This window comes from Sycon ciliatum, chromosome 7 (genome assembly GCF_964019385.1).
Source record: "Sycon ciliatum chromosome 7, ocSycCili1.1, whole genome shotgun sequence".
Classification (NCBI taxonomy): Eukaryota; Metazoa; Porifera; class Calcarea; order Leucosolenida; family Sycettidae; genus Sycon; species Sycon ciliatum.
The window spans coordinates 25,878,017-25,904,609 of NC_088649.1; the positions used below are offsets into that span (position 1 = coordinate 25,878,017).

The 26,593-nt window shown below is 48.2% G+C and overlaps 1 protein-coding gene and 1 long non-coding RNA gene across 2 annotated transcripts in view; one reads left to right on the forward strand and one right to left on the reverse strand.

Moving 5' to 3' along the window:
• LOC135821491 (uncharacterized) overlaps nt 1–12,699 on the forward strand; it is a 37,515-nt gene extending 24,816 nt beyond the window's left edge. The window contains exons 3-4 of the long non-coding RNA XR_010554374.1: nt 4,720–4,791; nt 12,628–12,699. This is a non-coding gene — a long non-coding RNA (uncharacterized LOC135821491). The remainder of the gene's footprint in view (nt 1–4,719; nt 4,792–12,627) is intronic.
• A 13,260-nt stretch (nt 12,700–25,959) lies between these two features.
• On the reverse strand, nt 25,960–26,350 carry LOC135821751 (actin-binding protein WASF1-like). The gene is made up of 2 exons (XM_065334748.1): nt 26,272–26,350; nt 25,960–26,198 (listed from the first exon to the last, which is right to left on the reverse strand). The coding sequence occupies exons 1-2, from the start codon at nt 26,348–26,350 to the stop codon at nt 25,960–25,962; spliced, it is 318 nt and encodes a 105-aa protein (XP_065190820.1).
• Nucleotides 26,351–26,593: the final 243 nt, after the last annotated feature.

The window sequence follows — 26,593 nt, forward strand, 5'->3', positions numbered from 1 at the left end:
GAGTAGAAAGAGAAGGTTGAGGCTGGTGTTACAGTGAAGACGAAAGCAGGAAGTGGCGCTTAGCCCACACTAGGACCTGACGGACTTCAGCACATACAGCATTTTGTTGAAAACAACCGCTATTCCAGCAGCGAGAAAGCAGCAGCCGACTTGGCTGATGTCGGTCCAGCAGGCGAATCAGTAGGTGCTAGGCAGGTGAGACGGCGCCTATCAGAAACCCATCGCATTGGCTTCCGCATAAGAAAGTCGTCCTCACAGAGGCACACTGGCTCCACCGTCTTGTGTGGGCAATCGTCCACCAAGACCATGCCTTCGATCAGACAGTATCCGCCAACGAAGCTTGCTTCGCTGCCTGCCCAAATCATGTTCTGGTTTCCTCGCGATTCTGTGCCTGTTCTTGAGCAGTCACAGCATCCGGCGAAGGTGCACGTCCTCGGCGCTGTGTCTCTGTCACGCGCAGAAGCACATCCTCGACAACGGCATGCCGATCATTGCGTTTCAACCTGCTCGTTCACCAGACCTAAACCCGATCGAGAACATTTGGAGCTTGCTGAAACGATGACTGGCGGCACGCAACTGGTAAACTGCAGATAAGCTACACAAGGCTCCGATCTGCCGATGTGGCGAGTTTAGCAACATCCATGCCAAACCGTCTGCAGGAAGTCATCGCTAATAATGGTGGTCACAGCAGATACTAGCCCAGCTTCCCAGCTACTGCAAATAAAATAAAATCATGACAAGACTATCATGACAAGAACACTAAAAACACTAAAAATGAAGTTTTGCTTAGCGGAGCAAGTATACAAAGTTCACTTATTTGAGGAAAAGACACAAACGGGGACAGTCTGAAGAAAAAATTGACTGTCACCACCAGGACTCGAACCATGGATCCTCGCTTGTAGCCAGCGATGCTGTCACCAGTGAGCTATGGTGTAGTCGTCATCCCAGCAGAGTCTGTTCAACATTTTCTTCAGACTTCGTTCCTCACACTTTGTGTTAATCTACACCGGTGGGTGGGATGCAGACCTCACTGTAACACACACACTTCACGTACAATGTAGGAGCAGGAGCAGCGACGGCAGGTGCAGCAGCTGTGGGAGCAGCAGCAGGTTGAGCAATAACTTGATGACTGACTAGGTAGACAACAGCCACCTATGTAGTGGGTACTAACAACGAGACTGACGTTCCATAAATAGTCAAGGTACGAGTTCACGCACCGCTGCCACCAATGTAGTGGTAGACGAGTGCGCGAATTTACTTTTAATCGATCTTCAGGTACACACCTGGATTGTTAGGTTAATAAAAGAAGCGTTCGTTCGTGGTTCTCCTCTTCCTGGAGCGCGTCACCGTGGCGCTATGTGCAATGGGCATACAAGTTGCAAAGGAGCGAGTGTCAGTGGTCATTTCTGCTACAATGCCGGAGGGAACACTTTATTCCACGATTTATAACCCAGGGTACCTGACAGCCAAGGTCTTCCAGGCACAAGCAAGTCCGCCAAAGAAAAAGACACCAGCACTGCCTTCGTCTTCTGAGCGACGCCTTAGAGGACAAGTGTGCAGAGAAGGACTTTCGCTTGAGACAGAGCACGCACTTTCGGGACAAGCTCTGGTCATTCGCTCGGTAGAGTTACATAAGGATCCGTACCATGAAGCGTTGCGTAGCCACAAAGGAGCGCATCGATACAAATGCAAGGCTAGCCCGGAAGCTTGGCAAGCTTCGTGCAGAAGCTGGCAAGCAAGAGCATGAAATTACGCAAGCCGCATCACTAGCCCAGCTTGGCGCTCGGACCAGTAGTGCGGCGACATGTGATGGATCCAGTGTCCAGCGGGCATTGGTTGTGGATGATTGTGTGCCGGACAGCACCAGGCGGATTCTGGAGCTTGGACCGAGCAATAATCTAGCACCACCATTCGCAATATTGTTCATGCACTCTCTGGAAACGCACCTTCTGGCTGAGTCACCGGTTCTGCCTGTGCTGTACAAACGGTACATTGATGATGTGATCATTCTCTGGACCCACGGTGAGAAACGCCTCTTGGTGCTAATACAGCACTTCAATGCAGGACACGACCGACTCAAGTTCACCTACGAGCTCAGCAGTAGCAAAGGCTGGATTGATTACATGGACGTGACGATTGCCATACAACAGTCGGGCCAGATGACGTACAAGCTCTGTCAAAAGCCATGCAATAGTGGATTGCTGATAGACTACGCATCTGCTGTGCCCCATCACATCAAACTTGCCGTTGCCAAGTCTCAATTCTTAAGAGGACAACGTCTGTCTTCCAATGACACCATGTGTGAAGAAAGTGAACAGAAAAGACCAACTTCAACTCAACTACTATCCAAAGAGCCTCATCATTTGAGGAAGCATGTGATATACTGTCTGCAATGCAAGTTGTGCAGGGTAAAATACATTGGAGAGACGGGTCACACACTGGAGACGAGACTGAAGGAACACAATGTTGAAGCTCGTAGGTGGACTGTGGAGAAGCCATTGGGTGACCACATGTGAGCTAAGCATGCAGGGATCAACCTGAGTGTCGGGGACAGCATCTTCTCAGCAGTGTCTGTGATTGCAAGGTCCAGTGAGAGGGCAAGCCGCATATTGTGGGAGGCAGTGGAGATCAGAAACGAAGGCCCAGAGATCAACACCAGTGCTGAATGGTCATTACTCTAAAACAGTCACACCACACTGGTTATCTACAGTTGCGCATGTGCCGTATGCACTGTGCATGTGCTGTACTCATACGCATGCATGCTTACACCAAAGTGTAAAAACCGCCCCAAACAAAGACAAGTGCAACATTCATTTCAGTTCAGGACAAGTAAAGAAGACGGAGATCGTTTCGAAGCGGTTTATTTCATACACAGAACAGCAGGGCTTCAATATTTTGTGTGGCCACCGTCTGCTTCGATTAGGGCTTCAACACGACGTGACATTGACTCCACGTATGGGGAAAACGTGTCAGGAGCCAACAAGTCCCACTCCAGGTGCAGTGCCTGCACCAGCTGGTCAGCATTCTCGCAGCGATGTGGAATTATTCTCTTCTTGTCAAATCTTGAGGAGAGCCCACACATTCTCGATTGGATTCATGTCGTGTACAACTTGACCTCCCGTACCCGTATGACAACCTGCTTCGTGTACACCGGCTCTTGCGTGAGACAGTGTGACCGCTGGTCTACCGGTACCGGTGCCTACATTCCACCATGGAGCAGCCGCTGATCAGCGCATTATTTGGAGATTTCGACACTCCGACTAGGGCTGGCCAAACGCTCGGCTCCCAACAACATCTGCTGCAGCTTCCATCCAGAACTCATCCCGTGTCTCTTTCTGCTGCACGCGTTTGGAACAGTCTTCCACCTGATGCGAGAAACATCACGTCCCCCCTCCAGTTCAAGGGTGTGTTGCACGCGTATTGTCTTACTGTAGCATGACAGCAACCCCCTCCCCTGTCTTGAGTACTAGTATGTAGTAATCCTGATGCTCTGATACATACCGAGGCTAGCTGTATGCTCAGTCTCCGGCTAGCTGTATGCTCAGTCTATACATTCTTGATCTTATCTTCTTCTTTTTTCCTTTCTCTTTTCTTTAAAATGTTTTATTGCCAGAAGTGGTCTTCATATAAGGAGGCAGACATGCCTGTTTGTTGTTCGACTTCAAATAAATCCAACTAACCAACCAATGTCCGGCGAAGAGGGAGGTTGAAACAGGATGTTGGGTACTCTGCTATCGAGAAGATCCTGCTGTGCTTGAGTGAAGTGAATGAAAGAAATTTTGAACTGTTTTTAGTACGCAACACGTGCACTCCGAACTTTTATGCGTACCGTTGAGTTCATACACACAAATCGCCAGTGATGTAATGGGAGCTAGCTTCGCGCCAATTCGCGGCGCCGGCTTTGCACTTCGGGCCGGATTTCACCGAGCGCAACTAAAGGTGACAGTATTTTCTGGAAAACACTGACATGGTCACTTTCGTGTATTGCTCGCGAGAAACCTGTTCAGACATTTCTCAAGTTATCTGGTGACATCTGCGCTGTGCTAACTAATAATTACTTACTACCAACACACAGCATAGAAGTCAGTGAAAGCTTGTGTTCTTTCACTAGTTTTAGACATGTCATATTCACAGCACTGAGGTAACATGTGTAGTCATAGAAATATTAACACCTAAGAACACCAAATTGATGTATATAATTTCTCCTTTGCAGACTTCCACTTCATATGGCATCCTGCTGAGGGCAATTTGCCAAAAACGTTGAAAATGATTCTGAGAAATGAAAACGAGTTGTGAATTTGCAGTGCCCAGGGAATGAGCATGTGTGCTCACCAATTCTCTTTGAAAAAAAAAAACGGGAAATAAAAGGAACTTTCTCCGGTACACACCTGGAGGTTTAACAGCTCTTCTGTTCGGCTTTGTTGTCATTATCAAATCTCATGAAAACAAAAATGGCTAGCAGCTTTTACAGGCAACAGACAACATACACTAACGTATAGGGATACGCTTACGTACGAGGATACGCTACAAGCAAGGCAGGGATACTACACAATGTACATCTTATCCAAGTCATGGGGTGCATATATCGGAAAAGAGATTTTTTGCGTAGTTCTGTTATTTTGATATGCGGTAAATGTGTAAAGCATGGTATAAAGAGTATTAAGAAATTCTTCCAGGAAGTGGTATACATCCTGTCAAAAATCTACTTTGTTCTCTCAGATATTTGTGGAATAATACACTTGTTGACCTACCTGCCGGGCTGTTTGACGCGACAACCGAATTGAGATACCTGTAAGTCATGTTGTGCATGTATCGTAAAAAGGCGTTTTTTTGGCGTAGTTCTGTTCTTTTAAGATGTGGCGAATGGGATTTCGGGATGTAGCATCTAGGCATATGCGGATAATGCCATCAAAAATTGGCAGAATTCGGTACTTTTTCTTGTAAATTTCATGCATGTTTAGTATGTGGATAAAGAATTAGAGCAAAATTCGACAAATTGCCCGCCATAAGGTTTGTATCGTTCTGCCAATTTCACTGCTTTTCGAGCAGAATCTGCCACCTTTTCGATGATTATCCGCCAGTGCCCAGTGGCATCTCGTTGGTTGACCTTAGTTACCTTTCTTCTCCCCTTTATGACCGATACCTGATGCCGCTCACGAGATGGTCGCAACCAACGTAAGCGAAAATGTGGTTCTTCATCCACCCTGTACCGAAACTAGTGTTGAAACGAGCATATCTATAAAAACGAACGATCAGTTCCACTAACGAGCAAGCTATCGAGCGAGCTAACGAGTTTCATTGATGTGGCAAATATGAACTTTTGAATATATATTTTTCAAAGTTCGATTTTTTCAGCTGGTTCAAATTATCACCGCAAATTATCACCACTGGCATAATTGGGGTTGCTGCTCCCCACTTTGGACTGCTGTTTGGTGTCGAGATGTCTTTTCGGCGCCGTGGTTAAGTAGCCTTTGTAAGAATAGACCGTTTTGCAAAGATTGCAAGTAGCCCGGGTCTTCGCTGCATCGCGGGAGAAAACTTCCAAACAACTGAGCGTGAACTTTCACTCAGATGCGGAACAAGACATCAGTAGAGTCCCCCAAAGCTGCAATGACAACACAAACAACTCAAGTGTCGTGCAGGCATACAGACACTGTAACTGCGATTGATTTTCACGTTGCACGAGACTGGACTCTCTATCGACCAGGAAATCATAAAATATTTTACGACTCCCCGGTCGACATATACTACCATGTGTACGGAGTACGGTGTACCTTGTTCGTTAGTGCAAACGAGCTGGCCGCAGAAACGAGCCGAGTTTCTGGCGAGCGAGCTAACGAGTACCCGGGGAGATCGTTTTAACACTAACCGAAACCCGTGCAGAACCAAGAGCAGCCTCGTATCAGATACAGTTGTATGTAGACAGCTATGAATGACCATCCGTCTGCTAAGGTAGAACATGGCCACTGCAGGTAGCCATGGAATTTTGACATCATTCAGGTCTACAAAACCAGAGAGAGATTAGCGAAATAACAGCAGCGAAAAGTACTGTCACGATCGCACAAATCGAGATTTGTGTGTGTTAGTGTGTGCGTGCATGTGTGTATGTGTGTGGGTGTTACTATGTGTGTGCGTGTTAGTATGTGTGTGTGTGTGGGTGTGTGGGTGTGTGGGTGTGTGGGTGTGTGGGTGTGTGGGTGTGGTATGTGAGCGAGATTAAGCGAGTGCGTGTTAGTGCTAGACCTGCGCCTACTGCATCTGCCTCTGAAATAGCCTGACCATGTATACATTCACGCAATTACTCCTCTTGTTCACCTACCTGCCGGGCTGTTCAAAGCCACAACCAAATTACAAAAACTGTAAGTCATGTTGTGCATGTACCGTAAAAAGGCGTTTTTGGCATAGTTCTGTTCTTTTCAGATACGGCAAATGCGTTTTCGGGATTTGGCATTTCGTTAATTCTTGTTACCAACCACACAAGAAGCCGACCTGTTTGGGAGCTATTAGGCGTTGTATTACCAGGAGATAGGCAACAATTGCCGCATACAAAATGCAATATTCTGGTCCAATGCCAGAGCTAGTATTGCAAGCACCGCTGTGTGTTATTATGGCCAATGCTGACACTAACTGAGGCAACAGTTGCCCGGCGAGAATTCAGACGTGTCAATACACGAGCATGCAGTAGGGATGCACTTGTGGGAGAATGTAGGCGCACTTGGCTCAATGCCAGCCTGACCCACGATCCCTACTGTTGAATTCAGACGTGTCAATACATGAGCATGCAGTAGGGATGCACTTGTGGGCGAATGTACGCGCACTTGGCTGAATGCCGGCCTGACCCACGATCCCTACTGTTCTCCCTTACGGGATGGCTTAAAGGATGCACTTGTGAGCGAATATAGGCGCACTTGGCTCAATGCCGGCCTGAGTCACGATCCTTACTGTTCTCCCAAAAATACAACATGACCCAAACATGATTTATCGGCATAACTATTTACAGCAATAGATGCGAGCGCCGTCCAATGCGGCTGCCCATTAGCGTAGTGGGCAATGCGCTCTAAGTACCGGATCTGGAACAACGCTGCTGGCACTGATCAGTCCCTGGGTGTAGCTTGCCCTGGCTAGGTTCTGCTCCTCTGCCAGAGTGGCCAAGTCATCGCGTACAGTAGTCTGAAGCCAACTTCAACTCGAACAGGCGAATCCGCTGAGTAGTTTTTGTTCCTGCCGGGTCTAAATTGCGGGATGCCAGTGCGTTTCGCAGCTCAGCAGAGCGCATTTTGGCTGGACATCGCTCAGTGACAGAGACATGGTTGATCGGATATAGATCAGAAACTGGCCACGATTGTCAAACAATTTGACCGTCAGCGCAGCAAAGCAAAGAGCGTTTTGGCTGGACATCGCTCACTGACAGAGACATGGTTGATCGGATATTGATCAGAAACTGGCCACGATTGTCAAACAATTTGACCGTCATTGCATCAGCGCACCAAAGCAAAGAGCGTTTTGGCTGGACATCACTCACTGACAGAGACATGGTTGATCGGATATTGATCAGAAACTGGACGCGAGAGTCAAACAATTTGACCGTCAGCGCAGAAAAGCAAAGAGCATTTTGGCTGGACATCGCTCACTGACAGAGCCACGGTTGATCGGACATTGGCCGCGATAGTCAAACAATATGACCGTCAGCACAGCAAAGCAAATAGCGTTTTTGGCTGGACATCGCTCACTGGCAGAGACATGGTTGAGCGGATATTGATCAGAAACTGGCCGCGATTTCATGCCCCAGGGGCTGCTGTGGCTGTCGACGTCAGCAAGAACATCTGGCGTGTCGTTGACGTACGCCTGGAAAAGTGTTGGTCCAAGAATGCTTCCCTCGGGGACACCAGCGGTGGTCGTGTACGTATATGACGTACGCCTCCAAAGAGGCACTGTAAGGAACGGGTGTCGAGGGAAGAGGCCAGGCTACGCACCTTGTGAAGGAGGCCGACATGTGAGACACGATCAAACGCTCCTGTGATGTCCACAGCAAGGATATTCGCCGCCCTCCACAGCCCACAGCGCTTGCCCAGGCAGTTTGGAGAGCTTGCAAGGTGTCTTATGTTCCGAGGCCTCCGCGAAATCTAAACTGGTGCGACGTGAGCAGATGGTGGTCCTCAAAATAGTTTACGATGTGTCTGTTTACTAGAGTTTCCATGATTTTCGAGATTATGCACAGTAAGGATATGGGCCTGTAGTTGAGCGGGAAGGTCGCTTGTGGATCAGAACCACGTTGGCCGTCTTCCACATCCTAGGTTGGACTCCAGACCGGAAGCATAAGGCAAATACTTGGACAGTGGCTCTGAAAGCTCGCGAGCACATTCCTTAAGGACGCAAGCAGAAATACTGTCAAGCCCTGTAGCCTTGGTGACGTCGAGCTTTGCCAGGAGGCGGCGCACAGCCTCTGGGCGGAAGCGGATGGTGCGAAGAGGTGGAGGATCTGAGGGAGCAGGGTCCAGTAGCTCAGCCTCCACAAGGTCCGGACCGGCAACGCTACATTTCTTTGAAAAGAAGCGAGCAAATGCCTGGCTTTCCCTGAGCTCGTTGCCCACTGACGGCCGTCAGAGTTGACAATTAGGAGAATTTCGAGCTGTGTGCAGTTGCCAGCGGCGTTCTTCAACTTCGTCCACCACTGTTTGTCTCTGAGGGACCCAGATGAGAGGCCGCGACAGAGGCTGTCCTCCTTTGCACGTCATGATCGGAACTGAGTGGCGATCGTTACAGTCACGGAATTGGTTAATGCCTGCTTAAGTGCTGAGTCATAAGGGTGTTCTCTTCTTCCTCTGGGTCTGGGTGAATTCAGGCATCCACCATACCGGATCGGAAGGCCTCGTTTCCAGAACTTTGGATGGGACAAATTATGCAACAGCTGCAGTTATCGAAGCGGTAACTTGCTTACAGGAAATTTCCTCCGTGATGATATCACCCCATTCCACGTTGCTAAGGTGCGCCCTGAAACGATCCCAGTCTGCCCTGTTGTAGCAAAACACTGGGGGGTTCACGTCTATGGAGCAGATCAGAAAAGTCTGAGAGTACAACTGCATGGTCAGATCGACCGAGGGGTGGAAGTGTACGTGTAGTTACTGGGGACGTGAATGTTGACATTGTGAGGTCTAGCGGGTTGTCTCCACGGGTGACATGCTTAAGGTGGCAGACTACCCAAAAATTCGCTGAAAAATCGAATTTGTAAATTCATATTGAGTGCTACGTCAGTTGAAAGAGCATGAATAGCTGCAAATTCTTTGAAAATTGTGTCCCGATCTGACTGGCCGTTCAAGAGTTATGGCCGAAAATGTGCCCTTGCAAGGAAAGATTTTTTTGTTGCACGCTGTTTGTTGGCTGCGCTGTACTTGAATGTGAGCAGACCGTGCGCAACTTGTCGTATCATGGAAACACGTGAAAGTGTGCAGAATTTTGCTCCAAGTCCAAAAAATCAGGTTTTTGAGCCACGTATTGGGGTGCACGGCGGCGGGCGAAGCCCGCCGCCGTGCAGCAGGACCTTTGCCAGCACCCTCGTGACGTTGCAGATATGTGGCTTGATTATTGTAGTTGACGTTGATTTAGTGACTTTGGCAAGTTTGAGTCGTGTCAAGAAGTCAGGTAGGATTCAGTGCTAGGCAGTAGTGAAACATGAGTGGTAGTCTTTGCCGGTTTCTGAGGGTATCCTGGATTTGGTGTGCAGCGCTGTGGAAATGGCTTGCTGTGGAGGTCCCAGCACTGGATGTTGTATCAAAGGTACGACCTTGTAGCACGTGCTAAACCTAAAAAGATTCAAAAATTGACTTGGGTCTGTGGGAGTGTGTGAGAGAACGCCCACTCGTTCCGTTGTGACAGATTCCAGACCTCGTTGAGGGGCCCTACCCCATCACCCATGGCTGCTTCTGGACTTGTTCTAGGTTTGAGTCCCGCGCACGAACAGAATGAGCACGAAAATGTGAAAAATTTGTAAATGCATTTGTTTGGCTCCTGGGTGGCTCGCACACCGTGGCACTATGCCGGAAATTTGAGTTTTTCCGGCCTGGAAAGCCTGTCAGTGAGGTGCAAGAACTTGTAAATCATGTCCTGAGGGCCAGCAGGAGTGTGTGGTCAAAATTTCACTCAAATCCATTGAGAAACACCAAAGTTACGGTCAATTGAATGCCATATGAAATTTATGGGTAGGCTGCCCCCTTAAAAGAAGATGGGCAGCAGGTATCTTCGAGAGCCTCGCCTGCAGGCGTAGTTTTCGAGCTGTTCAACCAAGCCTGGCTGTGCACGTTGAAATCGCCAGCTAGGATAATGTGGGGGCCCTGCTGTCTAGCTTCTGGGAGGATGGTGTCGGGATGGTCAATTAGGGTGAGATCGCCAGGGGCACAGGACTCCGGCCGAAACACTGCTCCCAAGACGGTGCGGAGACCTCGCCCCAGCTGGAGAGAAAACCAGATGATCTCATGTGCGGGGGACATGAGTTCAGTGTTGAGCATGGAGGGGAGTGACGACTTCACCCAGATGGCTACCCCTCCCCGTGTGCCGTTCTGTCCAACCAAAATGGCGAGCTGTATCCAGGGAAACTGATGCCAGAGGGAAGCACTTTCTCCGCAGTGAACTTCGTCTCTGTCACAATTGCGACGTGGGGCTGATGCTGCAGGAGTGCGTGCTGTAGGTCGGGAGGTTTGCTGGCTAGGCCGAAAGCGTTTGTGCAGATAATACGAAGATGCTTGCGACCCTTCATTGCAGGAGGAGGTAATTAAAAAGGGGAGTGGAATTTGGCATAAGCGGTTGCATGGCTACATGTATGGCTAAATCTCCTAAAAATCTAATGAAATACCTAAAAGGTGTGGAGAACAACGTCACTGTAGGCTAGGATTGAGTATCATGTCATACCAGTTTGCTGAGGCGTGAGCCCTGTGCTGGGGCAAGGGGTTGGCTGTGGCCAGGGTCGATGTTGTTGCTCTCTTTTTGTTTTTTTTGAAATTTTAAAAATCAGGTGAGGATTCCGCACTGGGACTGGTTCTCCTGCATTGTTCGGAGGTAATCCAGGGGTTTGCTGGATGTTTAGACATGTCTGTGTTAGACACCAGTGAGGATAGGAGATATTCATCACGCGCCGAATCTGGGTGATTGCATGTTGTGGTGGTAGGAGTGGTTGTGTCGGTGTGCAGTGAGGTTGGATGTTGTCGTACCTGTACCTGTGCGGCCTGGCGGCGTTTCCGGGTGCACAGTCGTGCTGGTTGCCGACATGGGCGATATAATGTCGGGCTCGTACTGGTCGTTGACTGGGTCATTTGGTGCGAGCTGGAGAGCAGGTCCGCTTTCCGAGTGGTGTTGGCACCGTCGGAGGCGGTTTCGGATACGGCGCTGGCGTGGGTCAAACTCTGGGCCGCTTTTCGTGCCGAATCGGTACGGTGAGAGTCAGTTTCAGCTCCGCTGTTCCGCTCTGTGCTGCCCGTGCTGCTGCCTTTGCTGCCGGAATGCGTGGAGGTGTGTGCACTGCGACGGTTTTGGCTTTATTCCAACAAGAATGGGTGAGATATTTTCGAAAAATGAGAAATAGCTCAAAACCCACTCGTAGCGTTCATGACGAGTAGACCCATCCGAACTCGTGAGACACGAATATGTCACGACTGGTCTCTAAACCAGCTCCCCCTTCGCGAAGAAGTTTCAATAACTCAATAAGCGTGACATTTAGTGCGACAACAAGAGATAATCACTGGACATAACTAACGAGGTTTTGACAACCTACCTAACAGCCTAAGTGTGAATTTAATTTGCTTATGCTTGCTTGCAAAGGTTGGGTTTCTTTGTGTGGATGTATACGGCATCAAAACAATCTAGCACTGCGTACACATGACTCAATCGAACAAAATCATCTGAATACACAGCGCAACAATCAGGATGCTCTAACAAATGACGATGGACGACTCATACATCAGAATAATCAGCATGTGCGGTGGACACAACCGATACCAAATGGCTAGTCGTGTGGACCCTAGCCATTGCCGCTGTCAGTGCTTTAGACGCTGCCATCGCCGTCTGTGCCGATCTTTGCTGTTGCTTGGCGTTGATGTCAGTGCTTAGACAGCCATCACCATCGTTGCCAAATGTTGTCAACACCTGGACGCACGCATCCGACAACAGGAGACGTCCAGCAAAGAATCATCCTGGTACAAGATGATCTAACGCAGCGGCATCAACACAAAGCAACGTCGCCTCACAATTAACTAGACCACCGGAAAAACAACCGGACAAGACACTTACTGGCATGGCAGTGACAGGAAGCGCATCAACTAGAAGAATGACAAGATCAGCAACGACGGCAATGGCAGCAGGAGAAGTCTGAAGAACAAATTGCCTGACTCCACCAAGACTCGAACCAGGGACCCTCGCTTGTAGCCAGCGATGCTGTAACCACTGAGCTATGGTGTAGTGGTCATCCCAGCAGAAACTGTTCAACATTTTCTTCAGACTTCGTAACTCACACTTTGTGTGAATCTATACAGGTGGGTGGGACGCAGCCCTCACTGTAATCCACACACTCCACCTACAAACTAGCACGCAATATTCTTTCAGGATCATACATCCTATCCAAATTCTACTTTGTTCTCCCAGAGGTTTGGACGAAAATCAACTTGTTCACCTACCTGCCGGGCTGTTCAAAGCCACAACCAAATTAAACGAACTGTAAGTCACATTGTGAATGTACCGTAAAAAGGCCTTTTTGTCCAAGTTCTTTTGAGATGTGGCAAATGGGATTTCGGGATATTGCATCTCGTTGAATGATCTCATGTACCCTTTATGACCCGAATCTGACGCCGCTCGTGGAAGACTTTTCCAGGTAGAACTCCGTGTTGGAAGCAAAGAGCTGAGATAGTGTCTTTACAAGTTCCATTGTGCATTCCTTCAAGAAAGAAACTAGCTCCTGCGATTTCTTTTCCACTTAGCCACCTATTTAACCTCTCCTTTACCACAGGCAAGTTTCCTACCGAATGGAAACTGGCTAAATGTTTGCCTATTTACAAGTGCAAAGGCAGCAAATCCCAAGGGAGTAACTATCGCCCAATTTCCCTCCTGTCCTGTATTTCCAAATTTTGCGAATGGCTCTTCTTCAATCAACTATATGATCCTATTTCTCCTGCTCTTGATCCCGCGCAATCTGAGTTTCGTCGTGGTGATTCGACCGCTCTATAGCTCACCAAGCTGATCCAAAACATTGCCGACCATCGTCATATGGGGCGGAAAGTTGCCATTATGCTTTTTCGACCTCGAGAAAGCTTTTGACACCGTGTGGCACCGTGCATTACTTGCTAAACTTTCCAAAGTTTTCGGTGTGTGTGGCGCAGCGCTAGAGTGGATTACAGACTACCTATCCGACAGAACGCAAGTTGTCTTTGTAGGTGGACTTCTCTCAGATGCCTCACCTGTTCTGTCCGGAGTGCCGCAGGGATCCATCCTAGGGCCCCTCCTTTTCCTAGTGTATATTAATGATCTTCCCAGTCATGTTGAAGGTGTGTCCTTATTTGCTAATGATACTGCACTGCTCCGGTTCAATGAGTGTCCAGAGAGACTGCGAGACAGTCTCCAGTGCGGCATCAGCGAAGTCTAGGACTCGGCTTGACTATGCTCAAAACCCCAATAATGATTATTGTGTTGAGCTCATCACGTTATCTGGTTGCAGTAATATAGATCAGGTGGGAATAGGGACATTATGTCGATAGGAATCAACTTTATTCTCTTTGTCGGGCTATGTCGCTCCGGCAACAGATGTCATCCATGCGTGAAACACAAAATTACTGTTGGCAACCTAAAAAATGCACGAAACACACGACCAACTTACCAGATACACGAAATAGCTGTGGATGCATTTCCGTATCCAACAAGTCGATCTCTCCGGGTTGTACCTGAAAAGCAAGTGCTCGAACCTGTCATACCTGTCATACTGGCCAACCCTCCCGGTTTTCCTTGGAAAATTCCGGGAATTAACACTACTCCCGGGGTCCTGGGGATTTGAAGGAAAATACCGGAAAAGTCACAGTTTCGTCTGATACAGGATTTTTCTGAAAACTCCATGGATTTGCTTTGAATGTCCCGGTTTTTTCAAAAATATGTACGGTGCGCACTTGCACTTCGAACTGTTAACGGCACTTTCAAGACCTGACCACAAGATCTGCACTGACAGGCGCTATAGGTGGGCGCCGACGCGCCGACTGATCGAACTGCAGTGCAGGGTTGAACTGTGCCGTACGCAGATCTGCAGAGTTGAACTTTTTTTGGCGGGAAAATCCCTTTTCACTTGTTTTGTGCCATCCAGGGATTTTGCGAAAAATCCAGGGATTCTGCTTGTATTGTCAAGGGATTGAGATTTTTGTGGTTGGTCAGTATGCTACGTGGTCGAAATTTCAAATGATATTCCTGGAAAACAGGTTGCAGCTAGATCCCAAATCATGAAGTGCAGGGCATCGTGCCTCTTCATGGTTTCACTCAAGCAGCATTCCATCATACATCACAGTGGTAGCATAGCAAATATCATGTTGCTGATCAACCTGATCATTTGGATTTTGATCATGATCTTGATTGTCGATCAAATCGATCAAATCCGTCGATCTGCTATGTCACGCGGTGGTCGGCACACGGCCAGTTTCAGGACGTAAAATATCGTGCTTCGATCGCACAAATCGAGATTTGTGTGTGTTAGTGTGTGCGTGTATGTGTGTATGTGTGTGGGTGTTACTATGTGTGTGCGTGTTAGTATGTGTGTGTGTGTGGGGGGGGGGGTGTGAGCGAGATTAAGCGCGTGCTTGTTAGTGCTAGACCTGCGCCTACTGCATCTGCCTCTGAAATAGCCTGACCATGTATACATTCACGCGATTACTCACCTCTCTCCGTTTAGATATACCAGCGCTGCCTCCTATTCCATTATCGTTGTCTGATGATTGGTTCAGCCATGAAACTCTGAGTCTCAACGGAATTGATTTGCCAAGGTTTTCATTGTGTGCCTTTGTGTCTTTTGTGTAAATAATAATAATCCCTAGTCATAACTCGTAATAGGTTGTCCTTCTGCTCTTTTACCATAATTAAATTGGCTCACCACTAGAACTAAACATCATAATTCATTGTTTTACTGCTTATAGAGTTCACTACTTCAAGGGTAAGACACAAAGGAGAACAGACTGAAGAAAAAATTGACTGACACCACAAGGACTCGATCCAGGGACCCTCGGTTGTAGCCAGTAATGCTGTAACCACTGAGCTATGGTGTAGTGGTCATCCCAGCAGAAACAGTTCAACATTTTCTTCAGACTTTGTAACTCACACTTTGAGTGAATCTACACAGCCGGGTGGCACGCAGCCCTCACTGTAACCCACACACTCCACCTACAAACTAGCACGCAAAATAGAGTAATAAGAAATTCTTCCAGGAAGTGATATACATCCTGTCAAAATTCTACTTTGCTGTCGCAGAAATTTGTACGGTAATCAACTTGTTCACCTACCTGCCGGGCTGTTCAAAACCACAACCAAATTACAGGGCCTGTAAGTCATGTTGTGCATGTACCGTAAAAAGGCGTTTTTGGCATAGTTCTGCTCTTTTCAGATACGGCAAATGGGTTTTCGGGATTTGTCATTTCGTTAATTATTGTTACCAACCACACAACAAGAACCAGGCAGGCACAGTGGGTTGGTCAAAGACCATGATTGAGATACGAGAGGTACCTGGTTCAAGTCCTGCCTGGGAGCGGTTTTTCCAGCCGTGCTGCTACCCACAGTCAACTGGGAACTTGTGGCCAGGCACAAGGGGTACATGGATGCAGCTAATGGGGTCGCTTTCGGCACTTGTGCCAGTGGTTGTGAGACTTACCCACTCACCCCCACCGTTAGGCGCTGCATCTGCCGCTAGGGTTTATCGGGTGTTAGCGGCCGTCGTGAGTTCCCTTCGGGAACGGATACGATAATTTACTTTTTATTTACTTACACAGCAAGCCGACCTGTTTGGGAGCTATTACGCATTGTATTACCAGGAGATAGGCAACAATTGCCGCATACAAAATGCAATATTCCGGTCCAATGCCAGAGCTAGTATTGCAAGCACCGCTGTGTGTTATTATGGCCAATGCTGACACTAACTGAGGCAACAGTTGCCCGGCGAGAATTCAGACGTGTCAATACACGAGCATGCAGTAGGGATGCATTTGTGGAAGAAGGTAGGCGCACTTGGCTCAATGCCGGCCTGACCCAAGATCCCTACTGTTGAATTCAGACGTGTAAATACACGAGCATGCAGTAGGGATGCACTTGTGGGCGAATGTACGCGCACTTGGCTGAATGCCGGCCTGACCCACGATCCCTACTGTTCTCCCTTACGGGATGGCTTTAAGGATGCACTTGTGAGCGAATATAGGCGCACTTGGCTCAATGCCGGCCTGAATCACAATACTTACTGTTCTCCCAAAAATACAACATGACCCAAACATGATTTATCGGCATTACTATTTACAGCAATTGATGCGAGCGCCGTCCAATGCGGCTGCCCATTAGCATAGTGGGCAATGCGCTCTAAGTACCGGATCTGGAACAACGCTGCTGGCACTGATCAGTCCCTGGGTGTAGCTTGCCCTGGCTAGGTTCTGCTCCTCTGCCAGAGTGGCCAAGTCATCGCGTACAGTAGTCTGGAGCCAACTTCACCTCGAACAGGCGAATCCGCGGAGTAGATTTTGTTCCTGCCGGGTCTAAATTGCGGGATGGCAGTGCGTTTCGCAGCTCAGCAGAGCGCATTTTGGCTGGACATCGCTCACTGACAGAGACATGGTTAATCGGATATTGATCAGAAACTGGGCGCGATCGTCAAGCAATTTGACCGTCAACGCAGCAAAGCAAAGAAGCGTTATGGCTGGGCATCGCTCACTGACACTGACAGAGACATGGTTGATCGGATATTGATCAGAAACTGGCCGCGATTGTCAAACAATTTGACCATCACTGCGTTAGCGCAGCAAAGCAAAGAGCGTTTTGCCTGGACATAGCTCACTGACAGAGACATGGTTGATCGGATATTGATCAGAAACTGGCCGCGAGAGTCAAACAATTTGACCGTCAGCGCAGCAAAGCAAAGAGCGTTTTGGCTGGACATCGCTCACTGACAGAGACATGGTTGATCGGATATTGATCAGAAACTGGCCGCGAAAGTCAAACAATTTGACCGTCAGCGCAGCAAAGCGAAGAGCTGTCAGGGCAGCAAAGCAAAGAGCGTTTTGGGTGGACATCGCTCACTGACAGAGACATGGTTGATCGGATATTGATCAGAAACTGGCCGCGATAGTCAAACAATTTGACCGTCAGCACAGCAAAGCGAAGAGCAAGAAACAACAGCATGGCGAATTGGAGTAATGTGCATGCTCCGCACAGTCCGGTGAGGAAACGCGGGAATTCGGAGTGCATGCATGTTAAGAGTGTACCAATGTTGCTTATGGCAAGGATGTTGGTGTGTTGCTAACTCCACTTACCGTGCCATTCACGGAAACTTATATATCTCATATACCCTCCCCCACCCTTTATGACCCGAATCTGACGCCGCTCGCGGAAGACTTTTCCAGGTGGAACTTCGTGGAAGCAAAGAGCTGAGATAGCGTCTTTCCAAGTTCTCTGGCGCATTCCTTCAAGACAGGAGCGGAAACACCGTCGGGCCCAGTCGCCTTTGAGGAATTCAAGATGAGGTAGAAGCCGGTGGACTGCATTGGGACAACAGTGAACTGTCGTTAGTGCATGTGAGCCAGTGAATGCTGTGTTCGGTAAGTCCATCGTAGTAAGTTTGAGGCCTTGTACACTACATTTGTTGGAAGAGAAACGTGCGAAAGCTTCCAAGTTCTCGTAACTTGTGGCCCTCTCGCAACCTTTAAGGTGGCTCGCTCCTAAATTTAAAACTATAGTCTGTTTCAAACAGATTTAAAATCAGGTTTGGGTCTTAAAAAGTATGAAGATAAGGGAAATTTGGACAACAAAGTACATCGAATGGCTTGTTAGGACACGGCAAATTGTTCTGTGAAGGTTTCGGAACAATGGGACCAGCCGTTAAGGAGTTAAAATTTGGGCCAGGTTTCCGGCCTTTTCCCATGGGTTACAATTTGCCCAGGAAGCCAGTATCGATTTTTTATCAAAACCCACGATTTATCCTTTCCTTTTTGGCCTTGTGGTTATGAATGCTGTCTGCTGACCATGCAGTTGTGAGTTCAAATCCCAACCTATCCTCAAGTCAAACTTTTTTTTCATTGTTTTGGTGATCAAGCTGGTACAAGACAAAGAAGATGGCTGCACCAAACGACTTGTTGTTGGAGCTCGCGCTTCCTGCCGAACTGGCTGACACTTGACTGGCTCACGCCATGTGAACACACCCACAACACTGCAATGGTGTGAGTGAATATGGAAGTCATCGTGCTGTAGCTTTTTGAGATTCATTTTAGTATTTCAAGATCGCCAATTTATTTGAATTTAGAGTCAACGCCGTCTTCTATCAGCGTTCACAAGCGTTTGCTTTTCTCAAAATGTCGTCGAAGTCAAACGGATAGCTTTGCCAATTCATGGCCTTGGGAATGAGTCCGTGTCGATGTCGTTTTCGTAACATGGTGAGTAAATTGCATCGCAGCTCAAAGAAACTATTTTGGTCACAAAACGAATTGGGACACATGCCGCTCGTCAACATTTACAACACTTTCGTTTCGACATGTCCTCTCTGACTCCATTATCGATACGAGGAAGAACTAGTTTGTTGTAAACCAGACGTACATGACTGTATCAACGTGAGTGAGTTGTCATTTTTCCTGCTTTCGAGCGGAATATTTCTTCGAGTTCACAGTGAGTTTTTCCAGGCAGCGCTCGAGTGCTCATATGGTAAGACGTCAAACTCCGCGGGCGATCGCCAGGATTGCAAATCTTTTTGAAACGGACTGTAGAGCACGAATCCAGCTATCCAGGCCAACGGAGGAAAAGGTTAGAAAAGGTTAAAAGGTGAGTACGAGACTTGAAAAGTGGATTTGAGAGTGAAGGTGAGTACAAGTCTGTAAAGATGAGTACGAGTCTGTAAAGATGAGTACGAGTGTGTGAGTGCATACAAGTGTGTGAGTACGTACCAGTGTGCGAGTGTGTGCATATGTGAGATCGTGAACCTAACATGCCACCCCTACTTGAAAAGACTCCGCGTCCATGTTGAGAAATAAAAAGGAAGGGGAAAATTACAAATAGATCGAATATAAAGAAGTTTATGGGACAACAAAAGAGAAAGAGCGAGAACAATTAGCCGTAATAAGAGGGAGGGAGCGAGAGAGGGAGCAAAAGAGAGGGAGAGAGAGCGAGAGAGAGAGAGAGAGAGAGAAATAAAGAGAGAGAGAGAGAGACATAAAGAGAGAGAAAGAAAGAGAGAGAGAGAGAGAGAGAGAGAGAGGGAGTAAACATTGTAAGTGATGTCCAAGATGTCGATTGGCAAAATCTTGCAGCGCGGTTTGCGGGAAAAAGTCAGGGAAGGAAAGCTGCAAAACAGGCCCGCACAAGAAGAACGGCAAGGACAACAGAAAACGACAAGGAAACGACAAGGATCCTGGAAACCAACAACTTCCAAAGCCCATGTTAACACACTCCACATGATCACGCATATAACAAACACAGGCATAACGGTAGACAACAAAAGTACAGGCGAGCGCATGGCGTGGCGAAATCCGTCGAACTGTGGCTGTATACTTGAAACAAAAACAGGAATATCAGTAGGCATTAAACAGTAAGGAAACAGGCGAACGCATGGCGAGGCGAAATCCGTCGATCCGCTAGAAAGCGACATCAAAGAAATATTCCTTAAATAGACAACTCACATTAAATTGAAGTGCGAGACAGGGTATTGTACGTGTGTGCAGGCGCAGAAAGAAGTGTTGGTGTAGGCGCAGCAAGTGGTGTGCGTGTGGCATGTCCCATTTGCGTCAAACATTTCCAAAGGCGATTTCGATGGACTGGGCAAGGTCGATGGCGAAGGGGACTCTCAAATTAAGCCAGCGGTGCAACCTGCACTAGTCGATATTTGCAACACTTGTTACAATGCTGGCACCGCTGTGACTGGCAACACTCCTGCATTCCACCCAGAGAACCAACCTGCTATCCACTTACCTTAGGGATCCACTCCAGTGCACGGATCTGATTTATTTCATATTGCAACAGTTTTGCCCGATCGGCAATAAATCCAAATAGTTATTAGTGCTAATAGTGAAATCTGTGTTCGTTTTCTGGACTTGAAAGTTGTTGCATCGCATTTCTGAGGGTATCACCCCACGTTGTACAAAATACAAGTAAAAATAAAACGGTTACGGCATGAACAATGACGGTCGGTTTTTGCTGTACAAATACCTAAAACGGTAAAGGGCTAAAAAATACGACGTAACATTTGTAGATGCGTGAACACTCGTATTGTACGCCAACATCGTCGATGGCAGGAGAACGTCCCAATTCGAATTGGCCTCATCAACAATTTTTTTTAAAAATATTCTGGATCGTTCTATTCGCTCTCTCAACAACACCATCGCCCTGCGGATGATACGGAGTCGTTCGTGATTTATCGATGTCAAGACGTAAGCATAGCACACGAAACAATAGTGATTCAAACTGCTTAGCCTGGTCAGTGTGAATGCGCTCAGGTAAACCATGGCGAGACACAAACTCTTTCACAAAACATTGAGCGACAGTGCATGCACAAATATCTGGCAATGGATATCATTCAGTCCATTTTGAAAAATGGACAACCACGGGAAAATATGCATGTTTCGACGAGGAGATTGGCAGTGGGCCCATCAGATCCGTTGCAACCAGTTTAAGCGGTTTGGAAGAAGCCAAATGTTGCAAAGGTGCACGATCAACCGGATTCTTTTCTTTTTTTCGAACGCTGACAGTCGGTACACCTGCGACAAAATTCGTCAATGTCAGCTCGAAACCCAATCCAAAAATACTTTTTCACGACTAATGCAATCGTGCATTTTGTGGCGAAATGGCCGGTGACCGCTGTCGAGTGCGCTTCACGAATAATACGACTACGAAATGTGAGAGGAACAATCAACTGGCTAGCATTATTCTGAAGTCTTCGATAAACCAACCCATTGTCTACAAAATGTTTACCTTTTTCGGTCCAGAGAGCGCATGCGCCTGTACGAGTCGGTTACTTATTGCGGTTGTGGCTTCGTAATCGGTTTTTGGTTTCTTTACGATCTCGATCATTATCAGTAGCTTCTTGCCATTCCCTGCATGCCTCATCACTGCCTAGAAAATGGAGCGAGTTAATCGTGGGCGACGCTTCATCGACTGGATATCTGGAAAGACCATCTGCGTTTCCGTGTTGTGGCCCGGGCGATGTATCCACGCAAAATCATACTCTGACAAATGTTCGATCCAACGGGCAACTTGTCCCCTTGGATTTTTGAAAGTAATTTGTCATTTCAACGCTAGGTGATCTCAACGAATCTGAAATTGCGCATACAAAATAACGTCCGGCCACAATATTTGCTGGCTCCTGTATCTGTCCGATACCGTCCCGTACAAACAGCTGGCCACAATATTCGTCGTATTCTGTATACGACTCCCTGGTGTAGAGGGCGATTTGGAAAGAAATAAGGAGAGTCGAGAAGGAAATGAATTTAGAATGGATGTTAGTTGCCGAATAGATGATAGGATGCGTCAGCAAAACAGATTTTGGAAGAGAGATCCTGTCGTCTCCAAAATAAGCGTGAACGAGCGATTCAGCGCCGGTCAACGGAAACATCGGAAGAGAGATCCCGTCGACCCCAGAACGCCCGTGATCCGCAGAGTCCGCGCCGGTCCCAGGAAACGTCAGGACAGACATCCCGTCGAGTCCAGAACGCCCGTGATCGGCATAGCCAGCGCCGGTCCCAGGAAACGTCAGGACAGACATCCCGTCGACTCCAAAACGGCCGTGATCGGCAGAGATAGCGCCGGTCCCAGGAAACGTCAGGACAGACATCCCGTCGACGCGCAGAAAAACTAAATCTGCAGCCTCTTTTGGCGTCAGACAGGATACGTATTTTAGGAGACTGTAAAGTTATGTAATGTGCTCCACAGGCCACTATGCATTCGGCCGTCCTCATTGGCTCAACAGGTCAATGTATTACTACGAAAAGGCCAGCAAATCCGATTACTGTATTAAAATCAACTAATTTTCGCTCTAATTCGCTCGAGATTGACCAACGGCGTTGGGAGTTCCTTGGTCACGTACTGAGAATGCAGAAGAGCTCTCCCCCATAGCGCGTGTTAGAGTTTTCAGCCACCGCGAGCCTGCGCGGTTGACTGGACCGACCCAGGACAACTCTCCTCTCAGCTCTTTCTCAGGACTGCCTAGCCCAACTCGGCATTCGCCTGGGCACGCTTAGAGGCCTTAATCAGCTGCGGCAGTTGGCAGGGGATAAGTCACGGTGGAATGGCACCCCGCGGCACTCATCTTCCTCTGCCGAGCTGCGTCCTTGACTTATCCCCTGCAGGGTGAACATCGTGCATGAACAGTCTACCGTCTTTCTGACATTGCCACTCGAACTTGACAATAGAAGCTGCATTTCGTATGTTCAGTTACATTGAGCCATGGTGTTTTTGTCTTATGTTTGTGAATCCTTCCCGGAAGCAAATGCTGGTTTTTATGCATTCATGTAATTACTCAGCGTTATTTGCAATAATAATAATAATTTGAAACTCGGGTATTGAGCCAATAATAAAAGTAGATTGGAAAAGGACATATGGAAACGAGTTAAGAGTAACTCTCCACCACACTAACTAGATACTATATACAGTCAGAAAGTGCAACAACTTCCCCTCTTTGGTCTTTCCATAACCTTGAACCTTCCAAGTTGGAAGGCTGTCGGTTAGCGCTACGGAGATGTGTTGAAGCTAGGTGTCAGGACGTCGAATGCCTCAGTACTCTGTCAGTTATGTGCCTAGTTGTTGCACTTTCTGACTGTATATAGTATCTAGTTACAGTGGTGGAGAGTTACTCTTAACTCGTTTCCATATGTCCTTTTCCATTCTAATAGTAATAATAAAGTTGATTGTTCCAACTAGGAACACACGCTTCTTGCCGAACTTGACACTTGACTGACTCACGACTGCCATACGGAGCACACGAGGAGCACGTCGCACCTTCCACTCGGCAAACCTGCAAGAAAGCACCACTACCTGCTCAATACACAGTGTTTTGGGGAATTCACCCCTCATCAGTTGAGCTTGAGTAGGCTGAGGAAGATTGTGCCTGAAAAGCACCACTTATATACCGCTCTCCAGGCCAAACCATCACCAGGGGTACAAACTTACAGAGACGCTTTGTTTCCAGCGCGACAAACACCTCGTGAAGCTCCAGGTAGCAGAGTGAGTCAGAGTCGCTCATGGAGTTGTGCTAAACAAACGTTGAGAGCCAGTATAGCTATTCGCAACGCTGTCACCTCCAACAACTAGTCGCACGTCCGCGTGAGGTTCATAATAATAATAATAATAATTTTCGCTGGCGATTTAATTTCGCTGATTTCGTCGCTTGGTACCAACCGGCCAAAGTAAATAGCCGGCCAAAGTGTCATAGAGGCTTTTTGAAAACCCCAATCGGCCAAAGTTTAATACAGAGCAAGGAATCCTCACTGCATGGCTAACATCGTACCTGTCTAACCGAAGCATACAGTGTGTTGTCGGTGTTGCAACCTCCCGTCCAGACCCCATCAAGGCGGGAGTCCCACAAGGCAGCATCTTGGGGCCAACCATGTTTCTCATATACATTAATGACGTATCAACATGCCCTGCTGGGAACACGCACCTGGAAGCCTATGCTGACGATACAACATTGTGCACTCTTCTCCGTAACGACCTCCCCACTGCTGCTGCCTTGCTTCAGGACACCGTCAATTGTCTGTCAGACTGGGGCAAGGAATAGCGTGTAGCGTTTGAGCCGTCGAAATCCCAGGCTATGACAGTCACGCTGCAAAGAGCGCAACTAGCCTTGCCCTTTCTCCTCTTTGGAGGCAACCCTGTGCCAGAGTCATCCACAATCAAGCTCTTGGGGGTGACTTTTGATCCGACGCTGTCCTTCACGGAGCACATCCGTGCAGTGTCTATACGTGGCAAACAGCGCTTGGGCCTCCTGCGGCGAGCTGCGCCCTATCTCTCCCGAGAAGGCCGCCTCAAGGTGTACAAGGGGTTTGTACGGCCCGTTTTGGAGTATGCTCCTCTCGTCTGGATGGGAGCTGCTCCCTCCCATCTTGCACGCCTAGATAGCATCCAACGCCGTACATTGCGCATCATTGGTCCCGGGAAGGAGTTCCAGAGCCTCAGCCTACGGCGATACGTTGCTGCATTAACATACACTTACAAACTGCATTTCATCACAGGTCCGACTCAATTGCTAGCAGTCCTCCCACCAAGGCTTGAGCCCCGTGACGCCACTCCCACTCGAAACGATCTCCGCATGGCCGCCGGCCACAGTTACCAGCTACGAAATCTGCTACCGCATCAAGCACCAGACACCATTCTCCGCAGCTTCCCACATTGTGCAATCCAGCTGTGGAATTCCCTGCCGCCAGCTTTTCTAGACTCGCCCCAACTCGCAAAAATGTTCAAAAGTTTAAGTGCAACGTCAACGAATACCTCCGCCGACAGCATTGGCGATGGTCCCATTGCTACGATTGCGCTGCACACTAGTACTAGCTGTTGCTTGCCCTTGCTTTCTTTTTATTTTTGCTGACCCTTACAGCTCTATCTTTTGTTTTTGGTGCCTGTTTCTGGCCGTGATGCTGAGACCTCAGGTCGGCAGAGCCATCAATATCCCACCATCACTGCTGCACCTCGGTGCAGCCCCTTCTGAGTAGTTGTCACGTTTGTCCTTGTCTCAGTACCATTGTCTTCTGTATTATTTATGAGTTGGGTATGTGAACATAGTTCACGTTCACGTTCACGTTCACGGTCGCTCTCCAAGGAAAGTCGAGCTCAGTGACGGAATTCGCGTTATGAGAAGGATTAGCAAACAGAATTCGCACATGCATGACGTTGACACGATGTCCATTGTGTACAGACTACAGCGTGGTAAGTTTATGACCGCCTGACACGAATCCGCGATTCGTGTTCCGACTACTTTTCCGAACGAAAAATGCGAAAGTTCGCAATCCAGTTCGCGAACTGAAAAATGTTTGCGAACGCGAACGTGAATTTCGTCTTGCTAATCCTCCGTAATGACGGTGAAACGTTTCGTTTCTCATCTGCCAAAGTTTCTCATCGGCCAAAATTTGTTTATTTGCAGTAAAAAGAGTTAAAAAGAAAAGAAGGAGCAAACCAAAAGTGGATGAAATTAGAGAAATAACAATCCACAATAAATTCTGCAAATACTTTTGCCTAACTCATATTCAAACTGATTGAATCGTTTTAGCAATACAATGATGTGGCCAATCAGCGGAAAAAAAACATATCCATCAGTTCTAATAACATGTGCGATGAGCTAGGCAAAAAAGCATAAAAGCATAGTGTAGGGCCCTGAGCTTCCAAGCTCTCTCGTTTCGCAAGGCCAAACGGGCAATGGTGCCCAATTCTATGGAAGCAAATACTCTGCAGAAGCTCCGGACCTAGGTTCCACACAATGAAAACATCATCAATATCGCGCTTGTACAGGACTGGGCTAGCAGGTGCACTACTCAAGAGCGAAATCTCTAGGTCATGCATATACAAGATGGCAAGGGGGGTTTACGGTGCGGAAGGATGTCCCACCAGCCCTTCACCTTAGTCATCTTATTTACAACTTTGAATGCCGACAATGCGCTAGTCGGTATGTTGGTCGGACTGTTCAGCACCTGAACGCACGCATCAAATAACACACACCACGTCACATACTTTCACCTTGCGCACAACAACAAAGACCGAAGCGAGGGTGACCTAGAAAACAACCGTTATCTACACAACTTGCGGATCAGGGCTCACAGACTGTGCTTGCTCCGCCGTCGCTGGTGGCGGTGGTGGGGGAGAGTAGGCGTGGTGGCTCATCGGGCCGGTTTGTGTCGCCACCTTTGCTCCTGCCGTCGGTGGTTCCTTCGTCAGTGCCCCCGGCAGCTTTGGCTGGGGTGGGGCGGCTTGCGGTCCCGGTCCCACTGCCTCCTCCTGATCCTCCACCGTCGGCTCTTGCGGCGGTGGAGCTTGCCAGTGACAGACCGCAAGCAACACCGGCAGGGGCATTGACACTACAATTGCCAACCAAAAAAGACTCACCTTGCGTATTAGCAGCTCCCACACCATCACCAACAATGCAATCTACAGCAACCACAACTAATCCACCATCCAAGCCCATTATTGAAAGACCAAGACGATCAACAGCCAACTACAACAGAAACTACGCACTCAATGGGCAAGGGCGTAAGGAGGGACGTGAGAGCAGGGTGACGGCCGAGTCCCGTTCAATGGACCATGTCAGGCGGGATAACAGAGAGAGCGCAGAGGAAGCAGATGATGGGACGGACGGTGAAGGGAGCAATGAGTCGGAGAGCGACGATTGTAGTGATCGTGAGAGTGCCGGTGAGAATGTTAGCGTTGT